Source organism: Pyrus communis, chromosome 4, assembly GCF_041283825.1.
Source record: "Pyrus communis isolate YQ-2024b chromosome 4, ASM4128382v1, whole genome shotgun sequence".
In the NCBI taxonomy this organism is placed as follows: Eukaryota; Viridiplantae; Streptophyta; class Magnoliopsida; order Rosales; family Rosaceae; genus Pyrus; species Pyrus communis.
The window spans coordinates 16423381-16446586 of NC_142568.1; the positions used below are offsets into that span (position 1 = coordinate 16423381).

Here is a 23206-nt window from a genome sequence, read left to right on the forward strand (position 1 = left end):
TTAATTTCAAACGTTTATTTTTTGTATCATCGTCTAGAGATGATACGTAAGAAGAATTCATTTGATAAGGAGGACGTTTTGTCATCTATATAAATCACTACAAATTGAAATTTCATAATAAAAATATAACTAACATAATCGTTGATTTGTTTAACACATGTGAAAGGATAAACAATCTCTAAATCTAATGATTTTTTTTCGAGAAATAATGTTTTAGATGATAATAAAAAGAATGAACGGTTCTGATTTTAACGTTTGTCGATGAAATGTTGCCATGTCATCTTTGATAGATAAATGAATACTCACATATATAATAATGACTAATTATTGTTTGTAAGCCATATTCATTGTACATAACAATTTATATGAAACGGTTCGCTATTATTATAGTGTGCTAGTCTAACACTGTTCAGTGAAAAAGAGACATACACGAAGCATTACATTATTAAATCATTGACACGACATTGGTAGTGAATCCGTTTTGTAGAAGTTCTCTTTCATCTTGCGGCTCATTGGCAATGAGCCTTAACCATAAGTAGGACCCACCTTGGAGGGTTCACTGTGATGCACAACTCATGCTTACTGGGACGAGCTCGGCTTTTATTCCGAGTTCTCGAGTCCCCTTCCGAGTAAACTAGGTAAACCAACATTTTGGATCAAATTTACAAATTATATGATGTGTTATTAATAAAAATTAAGCACGTTAATCAACATTAATTAATAATTCAATTATAAACAACTACGTCATATGATTTATAAAATATGTTTAAATAGATGTCACTTAGTACTACGGTCTGGTGGTATTCTTCTTCACTGGTAAGTGAGAGGTCTTAGGTTCAATTCTCGTCAAAAACGAATTTGAACCACATTATTACTAACTTATTATGAAGTTTAGCCGACTCTAATGATATCGTTTGTTAAAAAAAAAAAAAAAAAAAAAAAGTGTCTGACTCCCTCCTTTATAATCTAGTTGCCTATTTTTGGGTTGAGCACATGGCACGTCCACCAATATCAACTGCCTGCCCTCCTCTTTTGTGAAAATCCATTTTAATAGCCTCCATTTCTTTTTCCATTTATAAACATCATGCATTTATTTCGGAGAAAGGGAATTCAATGATCTACTTCTTATATGAAATATTCAAAAAATAGAAATATCTTCCAACAAAAAAAAAATATGTAAATATATAATCTATATGTATCAAGAAGCAGAAACCCAACTTGAAAGCTACTTTACAAATATGGTAAATTGCTTCAATTGTATCTTGAATTTGTTGGGGGCTAGTGTGAGCTTATTATCTATTTAGCTTGTATATGCGCTCATGAAAACTTCTCGATACCCATTAGCTAATCTCGTGACGAAAGATGTATAAAAATGATTGAACACTTGTTTGGATGACAAATCTTTTTCTAGGGTGATCCTTTTAACGACTTGAGTTATACAAGTCGAAGAGATATCTGCGTGGTTCTAGCAATTGAAAACCAATCAAATTGTACTGTTATATATATTGTCTCAACCTAAACTTTTGTGAGTCGTGACTTGCATTAACAATTCAATAATATAACATGCTAAGCTGAATTTACATTGTATTAAAAGACTACTCACAATTGGAGAATTGATGTGTACCTTAACCCTAACCAAAGGATTAGAAGTAGTAGTTGCAAGTTGCTAAGTATCTAAGTAATGGCCATCAAAGACCATAAGGCGCCGTGAGTCAAAGGGCGCAGGGAGGGAAGGACCAAAGAGTGATGATTCAAAGTTCATACCTGGCTAGCTAGCTGAAAGTTGAAACCCTAATTGCTGAGATCCTTATCCATAAAGGTTCAATATCTCCATGTAACTGGAATTTTGTACTTGAAGTATCATAAACTTGTCCTACATGAGTGCTTTTAATATAAAAAAAAATTTGTTATTATGGCGCGGAGTCTTTTGAATTAGGCCCAGTCAATTTTTCGTTTAACTCAGCATTCATGTTGTTTCGATTAAAAATCTAATTTTGCATTTATTTCTTACCTATACATTCAGTATCAAAATTCAACCAAAGGTATCTATACATTCGGTATTAAATCCACCTACGGTACCTATATCAAATCACAAAATACATATAAAATGGGTATCAAACCCGCCAACAGACTTTCATGAACAAAGATATATACAGAAGATCGAGTAATCAACCTGTAACTAAGGTATTCTACCTCTATTATAAAATCAAGTTCAATTGCAATAATTCACCTCTCAAACCCAATATCATTTTTCATTTACTTTTGAGCGTGAGCTTCTCTATGACCAGATCATGAAAAACTTATCGAACGATTGTGTTTGAAAATAAAAAAAATTTAAATTTCAAACTAAACAATCCAAAAAAGAAATAATATTTACAACATTGATGACAAATGAAGCAACAAATTCAAGGCGTCGTTGCTACATGCTTGCATAAAATTAAAGCAGAAAATTCAAAATTTTAATATATTTTATAAATCATATGATGTGGCAATTGATAGTCGGACTTCTTTCTTACATTATTAAAAAAGAAGTCCAGCCATCAATCGCCACGTCATGTGGTTTATGAAAAATTGTCTTAAAATTTGGTCATCCTAATATTTTACTATAAAAACCTCGAACCAAGGGAGCTAGCTATATATGGCTAAATAAATTAGACAAATATAATCATGTTACCATCGTGAGATAAATGGAGAAACATGAAACATGATCAAATGATAATACCCGCACACTAAATTTGACAATATCATAATAATGCATGGATTAATCACTTTAGCTAGTATTTATTCTGCAGAACATCCCACAAAGAGTCGATATTATAGTCTCTGCGCAGTTTTAACCCACATGTTATGTGTTTCCTTCTTCTTCTTCTTCTTTGTTTTATTTTGGTTCTTACATATTATTCTCACGTGACAATGTGTCAAAAAAGGTGCACATATGTTGCTTTGACCACCACCTTTAATTGCGCGTTCATTTGTTAATGGACTGTTGGGTTGAATGTGTATGGGAAATACTTGTGTTCATAAAACGCTTTTATACGTCGAAAATTTTGTTAAAATTACAGTGCTTTATGATTAAGTACATTTTCAGAACATATTGAAATTGTTTTAGTAACATAAAACACTTTTGAGTTTCTGTTACACTAAAAACTATAAATTTAGTTATCTAAAAATGCTTTTAGCATTCTGAATACAGTTACGACGAAACCCTCAACTCAAAAGATGGCATATTGGTGATCTTATGGTTAGAGATTAGAGAGGACATGTGTGGGCTGGTAGGTGTAGCCAGCTAGCTAGTACTTTTTTTTATGGAAAGAGATTCTTTCTGAATCCCTTTCTTCTAATCCACTAAGTTTAAGGATTCGGGTCATTGAAATTTAAACCAACGGCTACAAATAGGGATTCACTTTAAAAGTTATAATAACTTTAGCCGTTAGATCAAATTTCAATAGCCCGAATCCCCGAATCTGGTGGATTAGGTGGAAGAGATCCGGAGAGGATCCCTTTCCCTTTTTGACACCTAATGTGTTTTAAACTTAAAAGGTGTCCCACTCATGCACCGAGCAACGAGATCTAGCAAATCTGCCAGGTCATCATCATCACCAATATCGATCGGCAATGGAGTTAAGAAGGTTGGCTTTTGCCTCAACTAAACAGCACCAACCCCATGCATGGCAAGACATGTGAACGTGCCCCCCAGATCGCCTTTGAGCCCTACCTCTTCGATCTCTCCTTCTGCTCCCCGATCCAAATTTTCCACGTTGTGTAATGTGAATTTGTGAAGGAGATTAGTGAGGCATGTGATGAAATGTGCATCGATGGTGTTGCTTTAGCTTATTACGTACGTACTCAGCTGCTGCATACTGCAACACTAGCCCCACTTGGCCCCCCTCCCAACACGGCCTTCCATTTTTGTGCGTACGGAACTCAAACTTTGTTAATTAATTCAAATGTATCAAGTCAATATGCAAGCATGGGCTTTGCTTAGTTTGTAATTTGACCCCATTTGTGATGTTTACCATCATCAATTGTCTTTTTATTGATTCTATACATTTTATTTTGTTAGTGTGTTTATACCAAGTGGGTACCCGATTCAAGAGAAAGAAAGAATGAGCGAAATGCAAAACAAATTTCACAACCATCTACGTTGAAATGAAGGACTATCGATGAGTGCTAATTTTAATTGATGTAACACATAACATGACAATTGATTATTTGTTGTAAGTAAGTGAGATTTAAGTAAAGAGAAATCGAATAATAACTTCCATTTCTTTAGCAATGAGCATGCCTATAAACAATCAGTATTTACATACATGGATAATGCTTTTGTCCCCCAATGGGGGTCTTACTTGTTATTTACTTACGTTTAACGAACTTTTACCTTCAAAACATTATAATCGGAACCATTCATTCTTTTTATATATCATCATCTAACGATCACAGCTGCAAAAACTATGCTTAAAAAATGGATAGTTCATCATGCGAATGCTACTCGTTACCAAAACCGCTGATTGGTTTAACATGTATGGATAACTAAACAATTTCCAAATTAAATAATAAAGAGAATAAACAGTTCCGATTATGTGTTCGGACGGTAAATATTCGTTAATCGTAAGTAGGGGGAACAATAGTAAGTCCTCATAAGAGGGACACAAGCATTATCCTACAGACATTTCAGTGCTTAAGTGGCACAGATTAAGACTAATTAATCTCTAATATCTGACTAAACTCTACTAATTAGCAAACTGTTTTGACATCTAACCAATAGAATCTGACTTCATAAAAAAAATAAGTGAGATTCAAAGAGGCCGAAATATATAGACAAATGAAACATTTTTACTACTTGAAAAGTTTGAATATCAATTCTTCTTGTTAATTCAAAAATAAATTGATAAACCAATGCAACATTTGATTTAGGGTTTCCAGACATTTCTTTGTCTCATTCATCGATCATCATATGGATGGTGGCTGATTGCTTTCTAAAAGGGTTGACTTTGACTACATTGCATGTGTACGGGTGAATACACAAGCTTTTTGGGATCCAAGCACGATCGCATGCAATTTTAGGATTATATATTTCAGAGGAGCATTAGAAAACACTCTTTCATCATGAGCTTTCTCTTCGTATAGCACTCCATTCCAACGAAACGAGATAGTCCTTAAAAGTTTGCTTTCTTGCTATGCCGCCCACTTTCATAAATAATTAAGTTATTATATTACTTGTTTGCCTCCGACTCCAATCATGTCTATGGATTATGGAATATCGATTAATGGGAGCTTGTGTCAACTTCGCTTCAAAAGTTGGTTTCATAAATTGCTTATATGAGTTAAATCCCACTACGTCAAAGTCAAACAAAACAATAAACCAATGCTAATGTATTGGGTTAGTTTGTGTTTTTTTAACAAAACAATATTTAGAGAAGTCGTTAAATAATTATTTTTATTTTTCGTTTCAGTTTTTAAAATCAAGCCAAAACTTGATCATTCACCCAAGTAGCTTGCGGCTTTTGGTTATCAACTTTTTAAATGAACGCTGATAACAATTATCAAACAAGTTATTTGTTTTCAGATTTCTTGTACAAGGAGAATTAAAAAGTGAAATGTCTATTAAACAAGCCTAAATTACTCTAATTTATGAAATATGTATTTGAATGTGAATGTAAAAGGGCAGATACTTTGCTCTAGCTAATTGCCCTAATTAACGTATGCATTGTAATGCTTCAACGGGTTGATTATCTATTTTCTTTATTTTCTTTCTCGGAACTTTGTTTTGGGTTTTAACGGGCTTTGTTGTGACAAGACGGTTCAGTCTATAAGACATTAAAGAAGTATCTTAACTATTCACAATAATAACTCTAAGCTTGTTTAGCGATAAGTAGACACCCAATAATAACACTAAGCTTTTATTTACTTTATATTTGGAATCTTTAGGCCTGGCCATTTGATAAAAGAACAAACTTGCTGTCCATTCGAAATAGACCAGCCGATCAACAAGAATTAACTAAATGAGTAATAGGAATTCTAAATGCATGCAAACCAACATGATTTATTCTTATAAAAATGATAAACTTTCTATATTCTAAATAAAAATTAAAAAATATTTTTAAAACACAGCCATGCATGCCAAGCAATGTTGTAGCTTAATTTCTCAAAGTAAAATGTTGTAGCTTAATTACTAGTTATATAAAATTTATGGGGTTGACTATAATAGTTACATGTGTTTAGTCTGACGGTCAGATATATTATTGTGAATTTATGTATTTCATACAATCATCATTTAACCGTAACAAAATGTGATTATATTAAATACATATAAGTATCATTGCCAAATCTCAAATTTTTTGAGTTGAGCCCTTGCATGACGGCAGGGGTTCGAACTCTATCGGTGACTAATCTAACAAAATCTATTGTTTGACAAAAAAAAAAAAAAAAAAAAATCTCAAATTTTTATATACAAAAAGAAAAAAATTATTCTATTTATGTGTAGGATGAGAGATGAGTTGGCCAAGGGCCATACATACGTATAGCTAAAGTATCAATGTATATTATTGAGGTTTGACCATTGTTTAATATTTTAGCTATGATCCGGAGCAGAGAGTGACCATGTTCAAATTAGTTCTGCTGTTTTCTAACCAAAGGACAATGCTCCAAATTATTCCGTACCCTCTGATAAGCAAAGGGATTTTCATGTTAGCTATCACCTGCCTATCATTAAATTATGGTATTATACTTATCGATGACTCTAATATATATTTGTTCATATAAATTACAAGCTCATATTAATTAAACAACATTAACATTAGTATTTTCCTGTCTGTAGAACATAGTAACATGCTGATAGTGTTCTAAATTATATTATTTGGCTTCATCTATTGACTTAATATTTCTAAATGCATTGTCGAATTTTTGACTTTTTGATTTGTGTATATATAATTGTTGTTTGATACCAACTTGGACTTTTAATTAACAAGAAAAAGAATGACACGGTTTGCAGAAACTGTGTACGGCTAATTCTATGTTGTGAGTTATACTTATTTTATACATCTATAAAAGAGAACCGGGATTTCTTATTGATCACTCCTCAGTTGCATGTTGTTGAAAGCATTTATCATTTTCAATGGAAATTATGCCTTTCTTATTGTACAAATTACCAGTTGAAAAAGTCTTTGCTGACTGATTACTGGAAAATGCTAAGGGGATTCTCTAAAAAGGCTCTTCATGAACTATCTATCACTTTATGTTTTTTGCACAATATTTTATAACGTTAGCATGTGAATTGATATTAAACTGTGAGATGATAGATAGTCTATAGAAAGTCTCACTTTTAAGAGAATCCCTTAATATTTCTCACTTATTTATATATCTCCTTGACATGGGCAATCTCTTGATATACCATCACGCAGCATACATGGTAGATTATTTTTCCCTTTTTTATTTGTATAGATTACATAAAAATAAAAGTCATAAACAGTGTAGAATTGTCGCACTTGTAAGCTTCCTAATCTAATATCATTAGCTCAATTCAGCAAATACATTGAAAATAAAAAATTATTCCAATCACGGAGATTGATTCGAATTCATCTAAGTTGTACCGCGACGAATTCTAGTACTTTGATGAAAATAAAACCTAGATATATAAACCTACTTTTAACAAATACATTGAAAAGAAATAAAATCTTATATATTGTCTAGAGTCAAATCCGAATTAACGTCAACTAAAAATCAATACCATTCAAGAGTTGTCACAATTTATATTTGCTAATATTAACTACTTTTAAGTTTCAAAAAATACGAAAATAGTAAGGGAATAAGAACCTATGTAAATTCTCCCACATGAGAGAGCTGTGTGAATATGCCATGAAAATTCAACAAAGAGCAAAGAGTGGAGTGGACGGTGTGACAAGAAAGATCGACAGCTGCATGCCATGTGGTGTCGGTGAAGAAAAATTTTTAGGAGTGCCGGGTACACCAAAAATTTTTGGTGTACCCTCACTCATAAAAATTTGATTTTATTTTTTTATTGAAAAATAAGTGAGGTAGGGTCCACCATTATGAGTGAGGGTACACCAAAAATTTTTGGTGTACCCGGCACTCTGAAAAATTCCTCGTCGGTGAAAAAGCAAGCGATCAGAGGGGTCCTCTACGGACTACTTTTCCCCTGACCTATCATCCATCAACACAACTCTTGCAGATTTTCTACTCTTTCCATGTGATCTCTCACTTCTCTGCATCCCTTAATTCGTCCAAACACAATTAGGGTTTCGACCTCACCAGAACGGTTGCGACCTCTCTCAATCGGACACGTACATCACGAACCATTTTATATTTGGTGTTTCTTTTGAACACGCATGCATATGTAGTTTCGTCTCATCATGTTTAATTCAAATTAGGGTTCTACGATGCGTCTGGGACCAACAATGTGCAATGTGAGTTTGTAGTGAATGTTAACACAATTTGGTTAGTGTGATTAATCTGTACCCTAATAGAGAGGAGCGAATTTTATCAATTTTATGATGTCAATGATGTGTCTGAATTTAGAGAAGAGTGATCTTGCGAATCTAATATTACTCTTGCATTAAGATTCAATGTGACTTATTACACACTACAAGAAAATAGGATAATAGTGACGAAGCAAGTGCACTTATTGCTGAGGTAGTTACTTTTAAAGTGTGACATACAAGAAGTAATAAAGTTGTCATACATTGGACTGTTTGTCACGCATTTAACAATAACTTGTAAGAATTAATCTGACCCTTAAAAACAACGAAGAAGATAATGTATAGTAGACTTCAATAGTGACCTTCTTCTCTCTTGTAGAATCAATATACTCGACTTACAATAGGTCTCTTAAGTCTAATTATGAGCCATCATTTTGTTAGAGCAAGTGTCCACAATTTATATAGACGATTAATCCAAATGATTCCCTTATTAAAATCCATATATGATCAAAATATAAGTGATAAAAACCAGTTTACATACTAAGTCCAATTCCATGTAACTTAGCACAAGTGATCCTCTTTTCATAAGCTTTTCTAAACCAATTTGAACTCAAACATCCCAAAATACACTTACACTTATGCTCATATTCTAACATAGCTACGCCAACAACAGCTATACTTGCTCCGTCCGTGGCTGTTGCTTCCTTGAAAACAGTGTTATAGCCGGAGCAGACAATTATTGAAATGAGTTACCGACAGAAACACCAAAATGAGGTAAATATTCTCTTTACTCCCAAAGACAACAGTTATATTTCTTGCATGGTCGTTTAATACATGCACCTATTAAGTGTACGAGCTTTTGCTGGGCAGACTGGGACCTTTACAAGGATTTGCTACATTAATATGTGTATATCATACTCTGCTGTGATTTACAAACAAATCAAAACATGTGATTGATATCTCAGATTAGCATGTAATGTTGGCAGAGTTGGGGAACACCCGCAGAGGGGCTGGCTCAATAAATGGACATGTCAATGAGTAGTACCCATCAAACTACTAACTTCGATCGGACCAAAAATAAACTCCTAATTTTCTGAACAATAATGTTGGTCTGGAGAGATTTTCAAAATGAGCGATGAGATTTCAATTTTCTCACATTGCCCTTTAAAGTTTTAAAATTATATCAATTTAGGTATTATGTATAATGAATTGGCATGAAATCCGTAACTAAATTGACATGTAAATCACATTTACACCCGTATAACTGGCTCGATCTCGGTGTTTCTGCCCGGCCCCTACTACCATCATCAAGTCCCACGTATATCAATCCCTCAAACATGTTGTAAGGCCCTTGTTTTCTTTTGGATCGATCCATGAACCCATCAGCCGATAATCACAACCCAAGCCATGTGTTGGAGTTGGCTGCACAAATGAATCCCTTCCTTTTAGTATCGGAAAATGAGGAATCAAATTCCAAACCTTGTTTAACATTGAGAAGAGAACTACTAAAGATTTATTAGACCACATTGCTCATGCCTCTTATGTAACCTAAGTTTTGCGTTTGATCTCGATCATTTGACCATAGTTCGTAATCATTTCGATGATTTTGCTCTAATCTTGCATTTTAAGCAAAACGACGTCAATTTTAAGCTACTATACTTTTCATCATCTATTTTCATTTACTAGTGAAAAAAATAGGACATCCGATAGTAAGTGAGCAAATTGAGAGGCTCCTCCACCTGTTAAGTGCACACACCCTCTCATTTGGTAGTTAGCTAGCTACCTCATCATGCATGCCCATTTGAGGACCAAAACAGAAGCCAACCCTAGCTAAGCTAACAACCGTTCATATTATGCCCTGAAGGTGTCGAAGCAATTAGGTACAGCCTCACAAATGGGGGACACAAAACTAGTAAAGGCCATTGGAGATCATGTGTCCATGTTAGTGCACTACTACTACACATGAACCCTAATTCAATTTTTCACCATATATCTTGCACCTTTTAGCACTTTAATTTAGCCTCTGAAACATGTGAAACCCTAGACAAGTATTATCATGTACGCAGCTTTGCTATTTGATGATGAAGGATCCCTGTGAGGTGAATCTCGTGAAAATCCAGGAAAATTTCAATGCAGTTTTTGCAAGCAGCAGCTGCAGCACAGAAGTTTAAAAGCATGTCTCCCTTGCCGTACGCGGCTTGGAGGCAATTACTACTTACATTTTATCCTCTCACGTGACTGACTGTAAAAGCTAACATGCATGATGCAGCTATAGACGACAACAACTACCACACCAAATCTTATACCATTAAGTAGGATCGACTAAAGAATTCTATAACAACATTGGGTACGGTTTTGCACCAAATCTTCCGTTTGCTCCAAGTACTTCATATATTTTACGATGTAGCTATTGACATCTTCTCAAAATAAAATATCGGTAGGGTTGTCTAATTTAGGTAATGTCTAGTAGGACTGCTTGATTAGAACAGCATCAAGTGAAATTGGATGAAATTCAATGAGACTAAAATATGAATATAAAAGAAGTCACGCTTTAGTAAGAGATGCATGCGGATAACATGACGAGACACGCGTACCTAAGTTTGTTATCCTCACGTAAAATATTGGTAGGGTTGTCTGATTCAGGTAATGTCTAGTAGGACTGCTTGATTAGAATAGCATCAAGTGGAATTGGACGAAATTAGATGAGACCAAAATATGAGTATAAAAGAAGTCATGCTTTAGTAAGAGATGCATGTGGATAACATGGCGAGACACCCGTACCTAAGTTTGTTATCCTCACGTAAACCTCCGTAGCCATACTAACGTCTCTAATTCTGCGAATTTCAAAAGCATACGTTTAAATGGGTGGCAAAAAATAATTGGCATTGCAGAGGCATAGAAAAAGAAAACAGGAAATAACCATAAATAAGAAACAAGTAATATCAATTATGGCAAATGGTACTTTACCCCAGTAGCGAAAAACATTCATGTCTATGCATTCTAGCTCTAGTTCGATTCCCACTGATTACCTTTCCCCGAACAACTACCTATTAACCCACTAAACGCAATCTCTCCATTCAACAAACAGGTAATAGCAAGTATCAAACTGAAACAATCGGATCCATTTTTCTACCATCTTGTGCAAATTGACAAACCACCACCATTCCACAAACATTGAAGGTCAACTGCGAACGGAAAACTAAAATATTTTACTGTTAAGATTTACAAATGCACCACTTTTTCAACACTCCTTATTTCAAGGATCGCATAGTATCTCCAGTTTTCTTAAAACTTCAGCTATGCAAATTTACACCATCGTCTGTCTTGACATCTTCAAATTTTCTGATTCATATACTATTTCTCAAACTTCTGCTAGTTTCGAATTGAACAGATGATATACAAATGCTTGCTTCTAAAATCAATCAAAATTCGATGCGGAAAATACACAAAACTCACCAGGAAATGGTATCCCCTGCGTCTAATGCTGACCTGCCATTTCGGCCATGTATTGAGCAATATAGCCCAAGAAATTGGATGCCAATAGCCCACAGAAAAACAAGTGGAGTACGGGCCACATGCGGAGCTAAGGTCTTGAAGCGAATTCCTGTTCATCATATTTGACGGTTTTCCTGGAGGGTTTGACAAGAATAATGCTCGGGCATCAACTGCTGCAGGTGACGATGCTTACAATAATTCCTCACAGCTGGTGTAACAAGAGAACATCGCTTACCCATAGAGATCATTGTCATATCAGCGACTGTCTCTGATGACAAAATCCGGTGAAACGAATCTATCTTTATCCCTCAAATGACAACCTCTTTAAGTAAAAGCACATCATCGCGTGGATAAGCTTCTTCTACCCGAACAAGAACTTCATCTCCAATTTGAGCTCCCACGGACACCCACACGGAAGATTGAAGTCCCACCTGCAAAATTTTAAGTTGGATACAATTGACTTATATGTACACACTCGATCTGCGTATACTATATTTCCACAAAAGTCGTTATAATAATATCATAAAACAAAAATGCTACTCTTACCACCTAGTGTACCATCATTTATACCATCTCTCTAATAGAGATGGGACCCACATACGTTGGCAGGCCCTATCTCTATTAGAGAGATGGTAGAAATGATGGTACAATTAGGTAGTAAGTGTAGCTTTACTCATCATAAAACTGTATAACTAATTACTCAGACGTAATACAATACAAGAAGTTTCAAACTACAAAGAATGCATGACACGAATATCTGCATTTACAATTAAAAGATGCAAGGGGATGATACCTCAATTAACAATATGGCCGCAATCTGATCCTTGATGAATCTAAGAATCAGCGCACGATACTCTTTTTCTTTTGGCTGCCTTCTCAGATATTCTAATATCCAGTACCGAAGACTGCTGCTGAAGAGCCTCCTTGCTACTCTTACATTCATGTTCACAATAGATGCCATCCCTTCTAACTGACCAGCTGAGAAAGGAAGAGATTCCCCTGCAAGAAATGCTTTCACCTACATAACAAATCCATTCATCAATGCTTAACGATATTATCTCAACAATTTGGCTGAATGCAGTGTAAAAACAAAAATTTACAAAACATGAAGAAGTCATAACACTTGGCCCTGCCACCTTAAACTCTCTGACATTGGCTTTGTCGAATTTAAAAGATTTAATTAGTAAGGTCAAATAAATGTGTGCAACCAGGACGACCCTTGTAGAACTGTTCAAAAGATATGGTGAAGCACCAATTTTCTTCCAGAATTCCCCGTGAGAAGAATATGGCTAAAGACGGGGTTTAAAAAGGGTAAATACATAAAATACCTGCATTTTTATTCTGCAAGCAAATACTGTCCTACAGAGGAAACAATTTCAGCAGCACGCATTAGTTTAACAAGAGCAGAGCTTCTAACAGGTCCTTCTGGAAGATGTGCAAACACAGAGGTGTCGATGTTGGATTGGGGTTGTCCTCTATAGGGTAAAGGAATGTTATTTCTAGAACCAAAAGTGGCTATAACTTCTCCGTAGAGTACCACCATCTCAGTGACAAGTCGCATTGCAGGGTCTGCCTGGTTTTCTACATACAAATTAATCACAGGCTGCGGATCCTCTGGATTAACCACTTTGATGCATGCTTCCAATGTGGCTGTGTCAATTGCACCCTGAGAAATGCACATGGTTATTGTCAGAAGAATTGGAGGGTTACTGATATATATCATTGCTACAAAACCATCCTTGCGGAGATCTTAAACCAATATTGTCCTTTAACAAATGTAAATGCATGTTTGTTTTATCAATGAAACTGTTCGAAATGAGTTTTAGATTTTTTTTTTCTTTTTTCTTTTTTTTTCCCATTTGTTCCCAATAATTATGATCTTAACGATTTTGCATATGCTTAATATTTATAGTAGAATCTCTATAGGGTCCATGTTATTATGAATAGTACAACCATGATTATGAGGATCATGAGACACCAAAAATATCTATTGGAACTTTAAGTCACACTACAAAGGTTCAGAATTAAATTGGCTCTGGTTCTTTAAGTTCAACCTGTTCTCGACGCCATATTGACTGGAGAGTTGCAGCCTCAGACAGGATTTTCAGTTCAGCCTCTTCTTGCAGGTTCAAATGAAGAAGCTCAGATGCACTCTCATATGTCAACATGTATGTTGGTTTAATAATTGAGTTGTCCACTGAATATTCTGCAATGCTGCCAAACCCCAAAGAAGGTAGAGTTAGTTCATTAGTAAAATTTAGTAGGCAAAAAGAAAACTACCCTTCAAATTAGCAAAAGCTATGATGCTTGAAAGAAACATCCACCCAACTTGTTCCGAATGATTATATAATCTTTCAGTGTAAATATTCACAAAGGTAGGAACATTCTAAGAATCTAAATATATAGTTGGTAATCGAAGACCCCTAGGTTAAGTTGGATGTCTTAAACTGCTATGAAGTACCAGACATAAGTCAACACACAGGTTGCCATTCATTTTGGTATAAGAGACAAAAATATGGTAGTGGCATAAAACTAAGGTCATAACACACATATCCAGGTGAGAGGTACGTAATGTGGATTTTGGAATTATCCTACTGACAACAGAATGATTTACTCATTCCACTGTCAGTAGAATAAGGATTCATTCAAATTCAAAATATATCTAACCACCACCTTCATACACATATCCAAGTATGAAGTAACAGTCCCCAAGCCCTCCGTGTAACTCCATTAAAATAAAATACAGCATCGATTGGGATGAGATCTCAAAGAGAGGGGCAAATGCAAACAAAAATGTTTTACCTTCCATTGGAGTGCAGCACCACAGATACAGTAACCGCATTGCAAATCTCTCCTTGTTGCAAACTCATTCCCTCAATGGCAAGTTTCTCTGGGAACATAGGATAAGTAGCAGTGGGCAAGAATACAGAAGTTCCTCTTCTCATTGCCTCCCTATACATTATAACTAATAAAAAATGAGTGAAACACAAACATATATCCATTTTGTTTTGTAGAGTCAAGAGCTACCTGTCTACTATGCTCCCAGGTTGAAGAAACCTAGTTGCATCTGCAACATGAATCCATATTTTAATGTGTCCATCTTGTAGCCTCGTTGCACTCAGGGCATCATCGAGCTAACATATTACAACAAAAAAATTTCACAAGAGAGGTCAAACTTTGACATGGCAAAATTTACTTTTTTGACATCAGAGGATGATATCAGTATTAGGCATGTGCAAAACATACCTCATCAGCCTCGTCCACATCAATAGCATAGACCTTCAAGTGAGTGAGATCTCGCCTTTCAATCTACAGAAAGAACATTTACAGAATTATTGTCTAATTATTTAACTAATTATTTTCACACACACAAAATGATTCCACACAGCATTAAGTACATGATCTGAAAATTATATACTGAATAAGATTCCCCATGAGTATTACTACACTGATAAATGAAACAGGCTAACCTCATCTGAATCAGAGGAATCTGACAAAAGATGTTCTGCAGATGATATAACTTCATCTGAATGATCAGTACAGATGTTCAATTTCAACAGGTCAAGATTCACATGTTCAGGAAAATAGCCAATGTCTATGAGGAGATTCAAAGCTGATGAGGCTGTTTTTACCATCCCCATTGTTCTTAGGATCTGACAAAAATGTATATACAAGAAGATATAGATCAGGAACAAAGCATCATGTATTATGACACAGGGAATTAGGGTAGAACATCATTCAAGATCTTTTGCTCCTGAAATATCATATGAGGGTAACCTTTCTCTTGGAAACCCATACATTTACAGTGCTTAGTAGTAAGTACCTATCAAAACAGCAAACTAAAACACTGTCGTTTAAGTCAGACTTACTGTTCCAGCTGTTTTCCTTTTGTCATCAATTGTGCAAGCATCAATAGCATAAGCTTCAAGAGACTCAATTTTGTGTCTGATTTTCTCTTCTACCAACCAAGAAGATTTGGGAGGTTTAGCATCTAAAGGCATTGCCTTAGCAGATTTCAGTAATTGTTTAAACTCCTGCAGTTCTTTCTCAGCAGCCTCCTTTGCAAGCTTCCTACACAGAAGTTCCTCAACCTAGTTCCTCAAACAAAATGACTTTCATGGTAAGATTATTGGAAAAGCAAACAAGTAATCAAGATGAAGGCTATCACAGATTACTCAACCCAATAATCTTGCATTCACTTCTAACAGATGGAAAAGCAAACAAGCAATCAAGATGAAGGCTATCACAGATTACTCAATCCAATAATCTTGCATTCACTTCTAACAGATGTCAAGAATAACTGTTTTTTTCTTTTTGAAATATATGCATAGCACCCTTACATTGTCAGGCCAAAACCAAGACAAAAGCACTGAACTCTAAGAATCACTACATGGTCAATACATGGCCACGAAAAGGTCAATGCCAGGGCACTAACCTATCTCACTCCATGAACAATGAAGCAGGATCCCTCTTATGAAGCTCCCCCTATATGTAAAGATGCCAAAACATGAAACAAAAGAATATTTTTTAGTTGAGTGGCAAGATTAGTATCTGCCAGTATGCTGAAACCATCCTAAGATGATCAACTTCAGCTTGGACATTATTAAATTATAAATCACCTGGGTAATATGCACCAACAGACTACAACAATCAAGTTCTAATAAATTTTCTTTACCATCTAGTACAAAATTATGAAGATAGAGTGACATACAAATGACAATATCACTCTTTCAAGCATACATCTTACTATAATCACTCTTTCTTGAAACACATCTAACATGAGGAACCATAGAGTTAGACATGTCCAAGCCAAGGAAACATATCTAATAGGAATCTGGACCCACATGAACCATTTTCTTGGACAAAGATATTGAACCAAAGTATAATGTACCTGCAGAGCAGGTCGAGGACCATATATAGAGCGAGAACCCTGTGTCTCCAGCACAGTGAAGTATACTTCATCTTCTGAAAGCAACAAATGAGCACAGTAGCATTCAAGAGGTTCCACGCTACCAAATATCATCTGTGTGGATGAGCTAGCGTCATTGAAGGAGCAGTAGTACATAAAAACTTTAACTTGAATGTACAGTACCTCGGCTAATTCTTCTGCCGTCAACCGCTTATTCTTTTCAAGGAGTTCAACCCAAGCGAATTCAAGCAGTGCTGGATCCTGCACCAGACCAACAAATATCCTTCACCAAAAACACAAACCAGCAGACAAGAAAACGTAAACATTCTTATCCACAACTACTTTTGGGCAAGAACCGATTCACTAACCGAGTTATCTTGAGCTTTCTGAATAAAGTCTGATATCTCTGTGTGGTCAAAGTTCTCAACACCGGGAACAATATACGTAATTTGTTGTGGTTTAATTGACGATGTAACACCATTCTGACATAAGTACAACAATCAAAACACAAATTTCAGAATACCAGCAAAACAAACAAGCTACAATCTTTGCGTTTATTAAGGCTAAGAACAAAGAACAAAGAGTTTTCCAACACCTAGCAACCTATTAATATGCTGCATTAGTTGTTTTGTGTTTCTAGTAGAACCTGATCGGGACACCATCCAGTTCTTCTTGCCATCAGGTTTCTGCGCAACGGCCAGCAACACTCTCTCTGCATCCTTCTTGAACTCCAGTAGCAGACCTTGCTGCAGTGTCCGGCTCACAAGCTTATCTTCTACAATCCCTCCACTACTTGTCAGCTCCACCCCACACAATAGTAAATATCATATTTGCATTAAAGTTCAGCCTTTTTCTTTCTATTTAACCAAACACCACATAATTACATTAAGTTTCGTTTGGCTCTAGGATTGGATGGGATTGGATTGGACTGAAACGGATAACCGGAAAAGGTTTACCGGAGGTCATTTCGAGGGGATTAGACTGCGATTAGACATGAATGTTCTCCCTTCTTATCCTACAACGAATAAGTTTTCTTCTCCATTAATCCATCTCCTACCTCGAATTTCGCCACATTTATTCCTTTCACATATCCAATCCAATCCAGTTCTCTACACCAAACGAGGTCTAAGTCCTCTAAGTTCATAATCAAGGATAATGAAAAGAAAATTAAAAGAAATGTGATAATTTTGTGAGGGAGAGAGGGAGAAGTTACTTGGCGGCAGCGCGAACTAGTCTCCGTCTGCGCAGGGCGACCAGCTCTTCCATGACGCTATTGACGAGGCCGTGAACGGAGGTGCTTTGAACGCCGCCATGGCCTGGAGCTAGCTTACCGGACCGAAATATCGGGAAGCGAATGCCTAATTTGGAGAATCGGCGGAATTGGAGAGTAGTGAAATGGCAAGGGCAGCAGCGGAAGGAAAGGAGAGTGGGGGAGGAAGCCGAAGAGGAGGCGGAGCGGAAGACAGTGGAGCTTCCGACGGCTCGAGCCGCCATGGCGGATGAAAGGTTTGGGGAAATGCGAGCGAGTTTTTGGTTTGCTCTGCTTCTGTTGTTTGATAAAATGGTATACCACTTTGCGACAGCGAAATGTTTGTTCTTACACGCGCCCTTTTGTTTGAGTTTTGTCACACCCAAATAATATAAGTTCTCACACTCAATATTATATAAAAGTATGCTTATTTAATAACTATTTCGGTTTTTAGTTTTGTGGTGCAGTTAGAGAAAAAGCATGCAAGAAAGTTGAATATAATTTTTTTTTTATATAATGGTATTATGGTGCGGAGTTGGATAAGTAATACAATGAATTGTAATTATTGAAATAAAACGCACAATGGAAAGTAAAAAAACTTAAATTGAACTCGCAATTTATGAGAGTCTAACTGTAGATTTTTACTCACAAGTGTAAAAAGATACGACAAAATTGAAGTGCTAATACAAGTTTAAAATGCTTTGAGTTGTTTTCACTTTCAAGTTTTATGTTTTTATATATTATTCATCATTAACATTCTTTTCCACGTCAACATAAATGCAGGATTAATCATTGTCATGTTATTATTTAACAGTCAAATACAATGACTGATTGAACTCGTAAGTTTGTAAATAGCATTAAAATGTTAAAAATATGAGGTAGGAGTTTGCAATTGCACAAAAACTTCAGAGGGATGAAATGTAATTTACCACTTTAGTAAATTTTTGTGTAAACTTGGTCGGTTGGTAAACTTGCAAGAAAAAAACAGTAGCTGAATACATATTTTCGCATGCATTCACTTGCTGCTAGATCCATGTTGTATAAAAAAAAAAAAAGAACAAATCAATCGTATTGATGTTAAAGATCAAGAGTCAAGGTTACACAATGATATGAATACATATAAAAACAAACGTATCAGAACGAAAAAACAGAAATCCGTGACAGCAAATTTATACATCTGAGCAACTGATGGAACCTCTCGGCTGCAAAAATCAACTGCAAAGCTGAGAACATAACCCCTGGATCTGAGAACTGCTTGCATTTGGAATCGCATACGTGCCATTTTTACCATTGCTCGAGCATGTTAAATAGATTTGATCACCCATCTGGTTTGACTGCAGTGAGATCATAGCACACAGGAGTCAGATCGATGCGGTTATCACCAGATCAGTACTGGAAAGACCCTTTCTGCTCACTAGTGCCATACGTACATTGCCTCAAAACATTATTGCATAGAGGACAAGACTATATATAAACTGACTCTTTCTAATGACAAATTCCGTCTGACATGCACAGACTTGGACAATTAGCGTCTATTAATAACTTTACAAAGATGCGTTATCAATTGAAGGTAATCTTCTGTTTTCATGGCATGTCTTCATGGGTAACGAGATTCGAGACTATCAACTGCTACTATCTTTCCTCAATTCCTTTACTCTTTTTTTTTCTAAAAATTTACACAACCTAGTTTAAGTAAACTCAGATGACAATATTTTCAGTACATTGATAGTCAAGACCTTTTCACCCAGGCAAAAAGTTGATCCAATTTTAGAAAAATGGTTTGAATTGTAAAAATTGATTGCGCGTTTTATATAATATGCAGAAGGTGGAGCGGGCGTAGAGTGTTAAGTACCGTGCAGTACGCAGGCTCCGTGTTGCAGCTCCATCTTGAAGTAGGGACACAAGATAAATAATGACACCAAGAACAATGTTTATTGGCATCAACTCCCCGAAGAAGCATAACCAGGCCAACTGTAAACCTGTCATATCAGCAAACATCTGTTTAGATTATAAATTTGTGTTACGTAATTGACTACTAAATTTCCAAATTACAAAAATTTCCTAGCCAGGCGTAAATCCAAACTACCTAAGTTTACTATATATGATATCCCTTTCGTACCAATTTTGACATGACATAATAGAAGGAGAACATAAAACAAAGAAGAAAAGCAAGAACAAAAATAAGTGGCCGCAATTGAAGATACGATGAGAGAAAATCAATTAAGGTGGTTTGGACATGTAAACCGAAGACCTACAAATGCTCGCAGTTAGAAGATGCAATTATGAGATAGAGTCAGAGCAAAAGGGGTAGCAAGACGTAGAAAGAGACTCTATAAAAAGACATGGAGTACTTGGAGCTAACGGAAGACATGGCGCAAAACCGAGCGCAATGGCGTTGTAGGATTCAAATACCCCACTTGGTGGGATAAGGCTTTGTTGTTGTTGTAGTCTTTGATATATACTTTTACTACAAGTACTACGGCAGCCTAAAATGGAAACAAGAAGTGTATAGAAGCACAGAAACAAATTGGCTTACCCAACAATTAAAACTATCACAGAGAGGACCCACAGAATGCACTGATAGGTCTTGAACTTCGATTTTGTTTGAGATGAGGCATATCCTGGACCAGGAGCAGCATATCTTTGGTTAACCCATCCGAACTGGGGGCGGATAAGAAACACAAACCCAAGAAAAAATCCCGAGAGGAATCCTCCAATATGAGCAAAGTTGTCAACGTGTGGGAGTATTCCCACTGCCAAATTGATTGCTATGATGATCAGGAGGGTGAAAAGTGCTCCAAACTGAACAAGAATAATGACTTAGATACGGGATCCTGAATGTCACCAAATTTTTTGTTTTCTGAAGTATGAAGTTCCTTTAAAGTAGTTCAACAATTACCTTACTAGCATATAATGTCCAATTAGTGATAAGTTCAGAAAGCATGGCTCCCAGCAACCCGAAAAGTGCACCAGAAGCACCAACTGAAATGTTTGTTTGGATGAAAAGGGAAGACAACAAACTCCCACCAAGTCCAGAGATGACATATAGCAACCCAATCCGGACTGCAACGAAAACAAACAAGAATCATGCAAAGGGCATGAACTACAGCTTTGTATACTGACAAGAAGTTAACTAAACCGAAAGCCTAACTTGTTGCATTGTAAAAGAAGAACCATCAGTCCTTGAACAATGAAAATGCTTATAATCACAAAATTAAATAAACAAAACTGATTTGGAATACATACCAAAGCCGAACTCTTGCTCTAGCCGATATCCAATGACTAAAAGGCTCAGCATATTAGCCAATAAATGGAAGACGCCCGCATGTAACCAATTGCAAGTGATTAGAAGCCACCCCTGGTGTCTGTTAACCACCTTCTTTACATCCAAAGCCCCCATCTTCTGCAACCTAAACCAACCAAAATCCAACACAATACCAGTTCATAATTACAATATCTTTCAATTAACCACCTTTACAGCAACAAAAAAAAAAATGCTAAAGTGTCCACCCGGATCGAAAACACTGATTACAAACACCCACCAGATGATTTCAGATCAATCCCCAAACTTGTAAAACATGTTTTTACGGAAATAGAGCAACGGAAACAATGAAAACCAGCAGTCAGCTTAAAACGCAAATTGGAACGAGAACAAACAAAATGTATCAAATTAAAAAATTTCGAGAACATGGGTTTGGCCAAGTTGGCTAGAGCAGTGAGCTCCACTCTCTACAAGTTCGAATCCCTCTCCCGTAGTTTAGATGTATTTCGTGTAATTATCCTATTGTTTGTCAAAAAATTCAGTCAACAATTTTCATAACATAAACAGCTAAAAAAGGGTCAGCCACAAATGAGATTAAAAGTTGAGACAACACCAATTGGAAATCTAATTCCAAAGCTCCAAACACCACGATTCCACATAAAGTTCTAAACTTGGATAAACATGTTTCTACAAAATATGAAAACTTAAAAAGCAAAGTCGAAGCGAAAAACAAACACAATTATTCAAATTTAACAGCAGAAATTAAGAACTCACGTCGATGACGAGGGTCCTAGAAGCGGGTTCTCCTTAAAAGGCTGGAAGGAGAACCTCCCCAAGAACGTGGCAATGCAAGAGACGGAGTTCTTGGGACAGTTGTTGACGTACATGGTGATGATGAACATAACAACATTGGCAGCAATAAATACAGGAATCAGCCAGACAACCCATTTCTTAAAATGCTTGATCTCTCTGTACACGGGCGGAGACGCGGCCGGAGCTGGGGAGGCTACAGGCGGCGTCTCGATGTCTACTGGGTGGACTACGTTGTGGTGCCGCCGTGAGTTCATTTTCATTTGGGCCCCCGACGACGGTGGCTCCCCCGCCATTGTAAGAATCGAAAGATTGGTTTGGGAAATGAAGGTTGTTGAATGTGAAGAGGGAGATGATGAGAGAGAAAGAATAGAGGTTTTAGAGAAAGTCAACGTTAAGCTGCTGGCCTAAATCTGAACTGCTTCTTTGCCGACAGTGCCATCCATACGTGTCTTCGCCTACCAAGTCTTAAACTTCAAGACATTGTTTGTCAAGAGAAATTTTTTATTATAACTCGAATACGAGTGGTACATTATGTGCTATTATATAAGTAATATAAAGTTTAATTTCTTTTAGTTATTAATTTTTTAACATATATATCTCATTATTTATATAGTAACACATAATGTATCATTTCGTGTTCCAATCACATTGAAGAATCTCTTGTTTGTCGAAACTTTTAACTCCTTAGACTCATCTTTATTTTTCGTCGTTAGATAATAAGATTGATATAACTCTTTACTTTAATTTTTGATACTTAAAATCTATAAAATTGGTCCTTAAGTTTGTCTACCGTCAATTATTTTGTTTTTCAATAAAAAATATCCATTAAATAAGAAAAAAATATTAAAAACATCGAATAACGCTTTTATCGATTTTGAATTTTAAAGACCACAAAAAACTAAAATCCCATAAAAAAAAAGTTTGCACCATGAAATTTTGAATGTCGAAATTGTTTCTTGTTATTACATATTTCATGCGAGCAGAAAGATGATATGAAAAGTGTTGTCGAAGGATTGCAGCTGTTCAGGTCAAAAATGTATTGT

At 35.9% G+C, this 23206-nt stretch overlaps 2 protein-coding genes across 2 annotated transcripts; both read right to left on the reverse strand.

The window, feature by feature from the left end:
- Nucleotides 1–11625: 11625 nt before the first annotated feature.
- On the reverse strand, nucleotides 11626–18440 carry LOC137723584 (ribonuclease II, chloroplastic/mitochondrial). The gene is given in 14 exon segments (XM_088692656.1): nucleotides 11626–12361; nucleotides 12724–12948; nucleotides 13228–13596; nucleotides 13985–14144; nucleotides 14733–14882; nucleotides 14958–15064; nucleotides 15177–15239; nucleotides 15401–15583; nucleotides 15800–16021; nucleotides 16822–16953; nucleotides 17023–17100; nucleotides 17208–17326; nucleotides 17492–17628; nucleotides 18053–18440. Coding segments are annotated over 14 exon segments (2349 nt in total). The 5' UTR covers nucleotides 18334–18440; the 3' UTR covers nucleotides 11626–12238.
- A 695-nt stretch (nucleotides 18441–19135) lies between these two features.
- Nucleotides 19136–22676, reverse strand: LOC137723020 (RHOMBOID-like protein 1). Its single transcript, XM_068462175.2, has 6 exons — nucleotides 22125–22676; nucleotides 21335–21498; nucleotides 20988–21151; nucleotides 20625–20890; nucleotides 19941–20067; nucleotides 19136–19422 (listed from the first exon to the last, which is right to left on the reverse strand). Exons 1-6 carry the CDS (start codon nucleotides 22454–22456, stop codon nucleotides 19300–19302), a joined length of 1176 nt encoding a protein of 391 aa, XP_068318276.2. The 5' UTR covers nucleotides 22457–22676; the 3' UTR covers nucleotides 19136–19299.
- Between the last annotated feature and the right edge of the window lie 530 nt (nucleotides 22677–23206).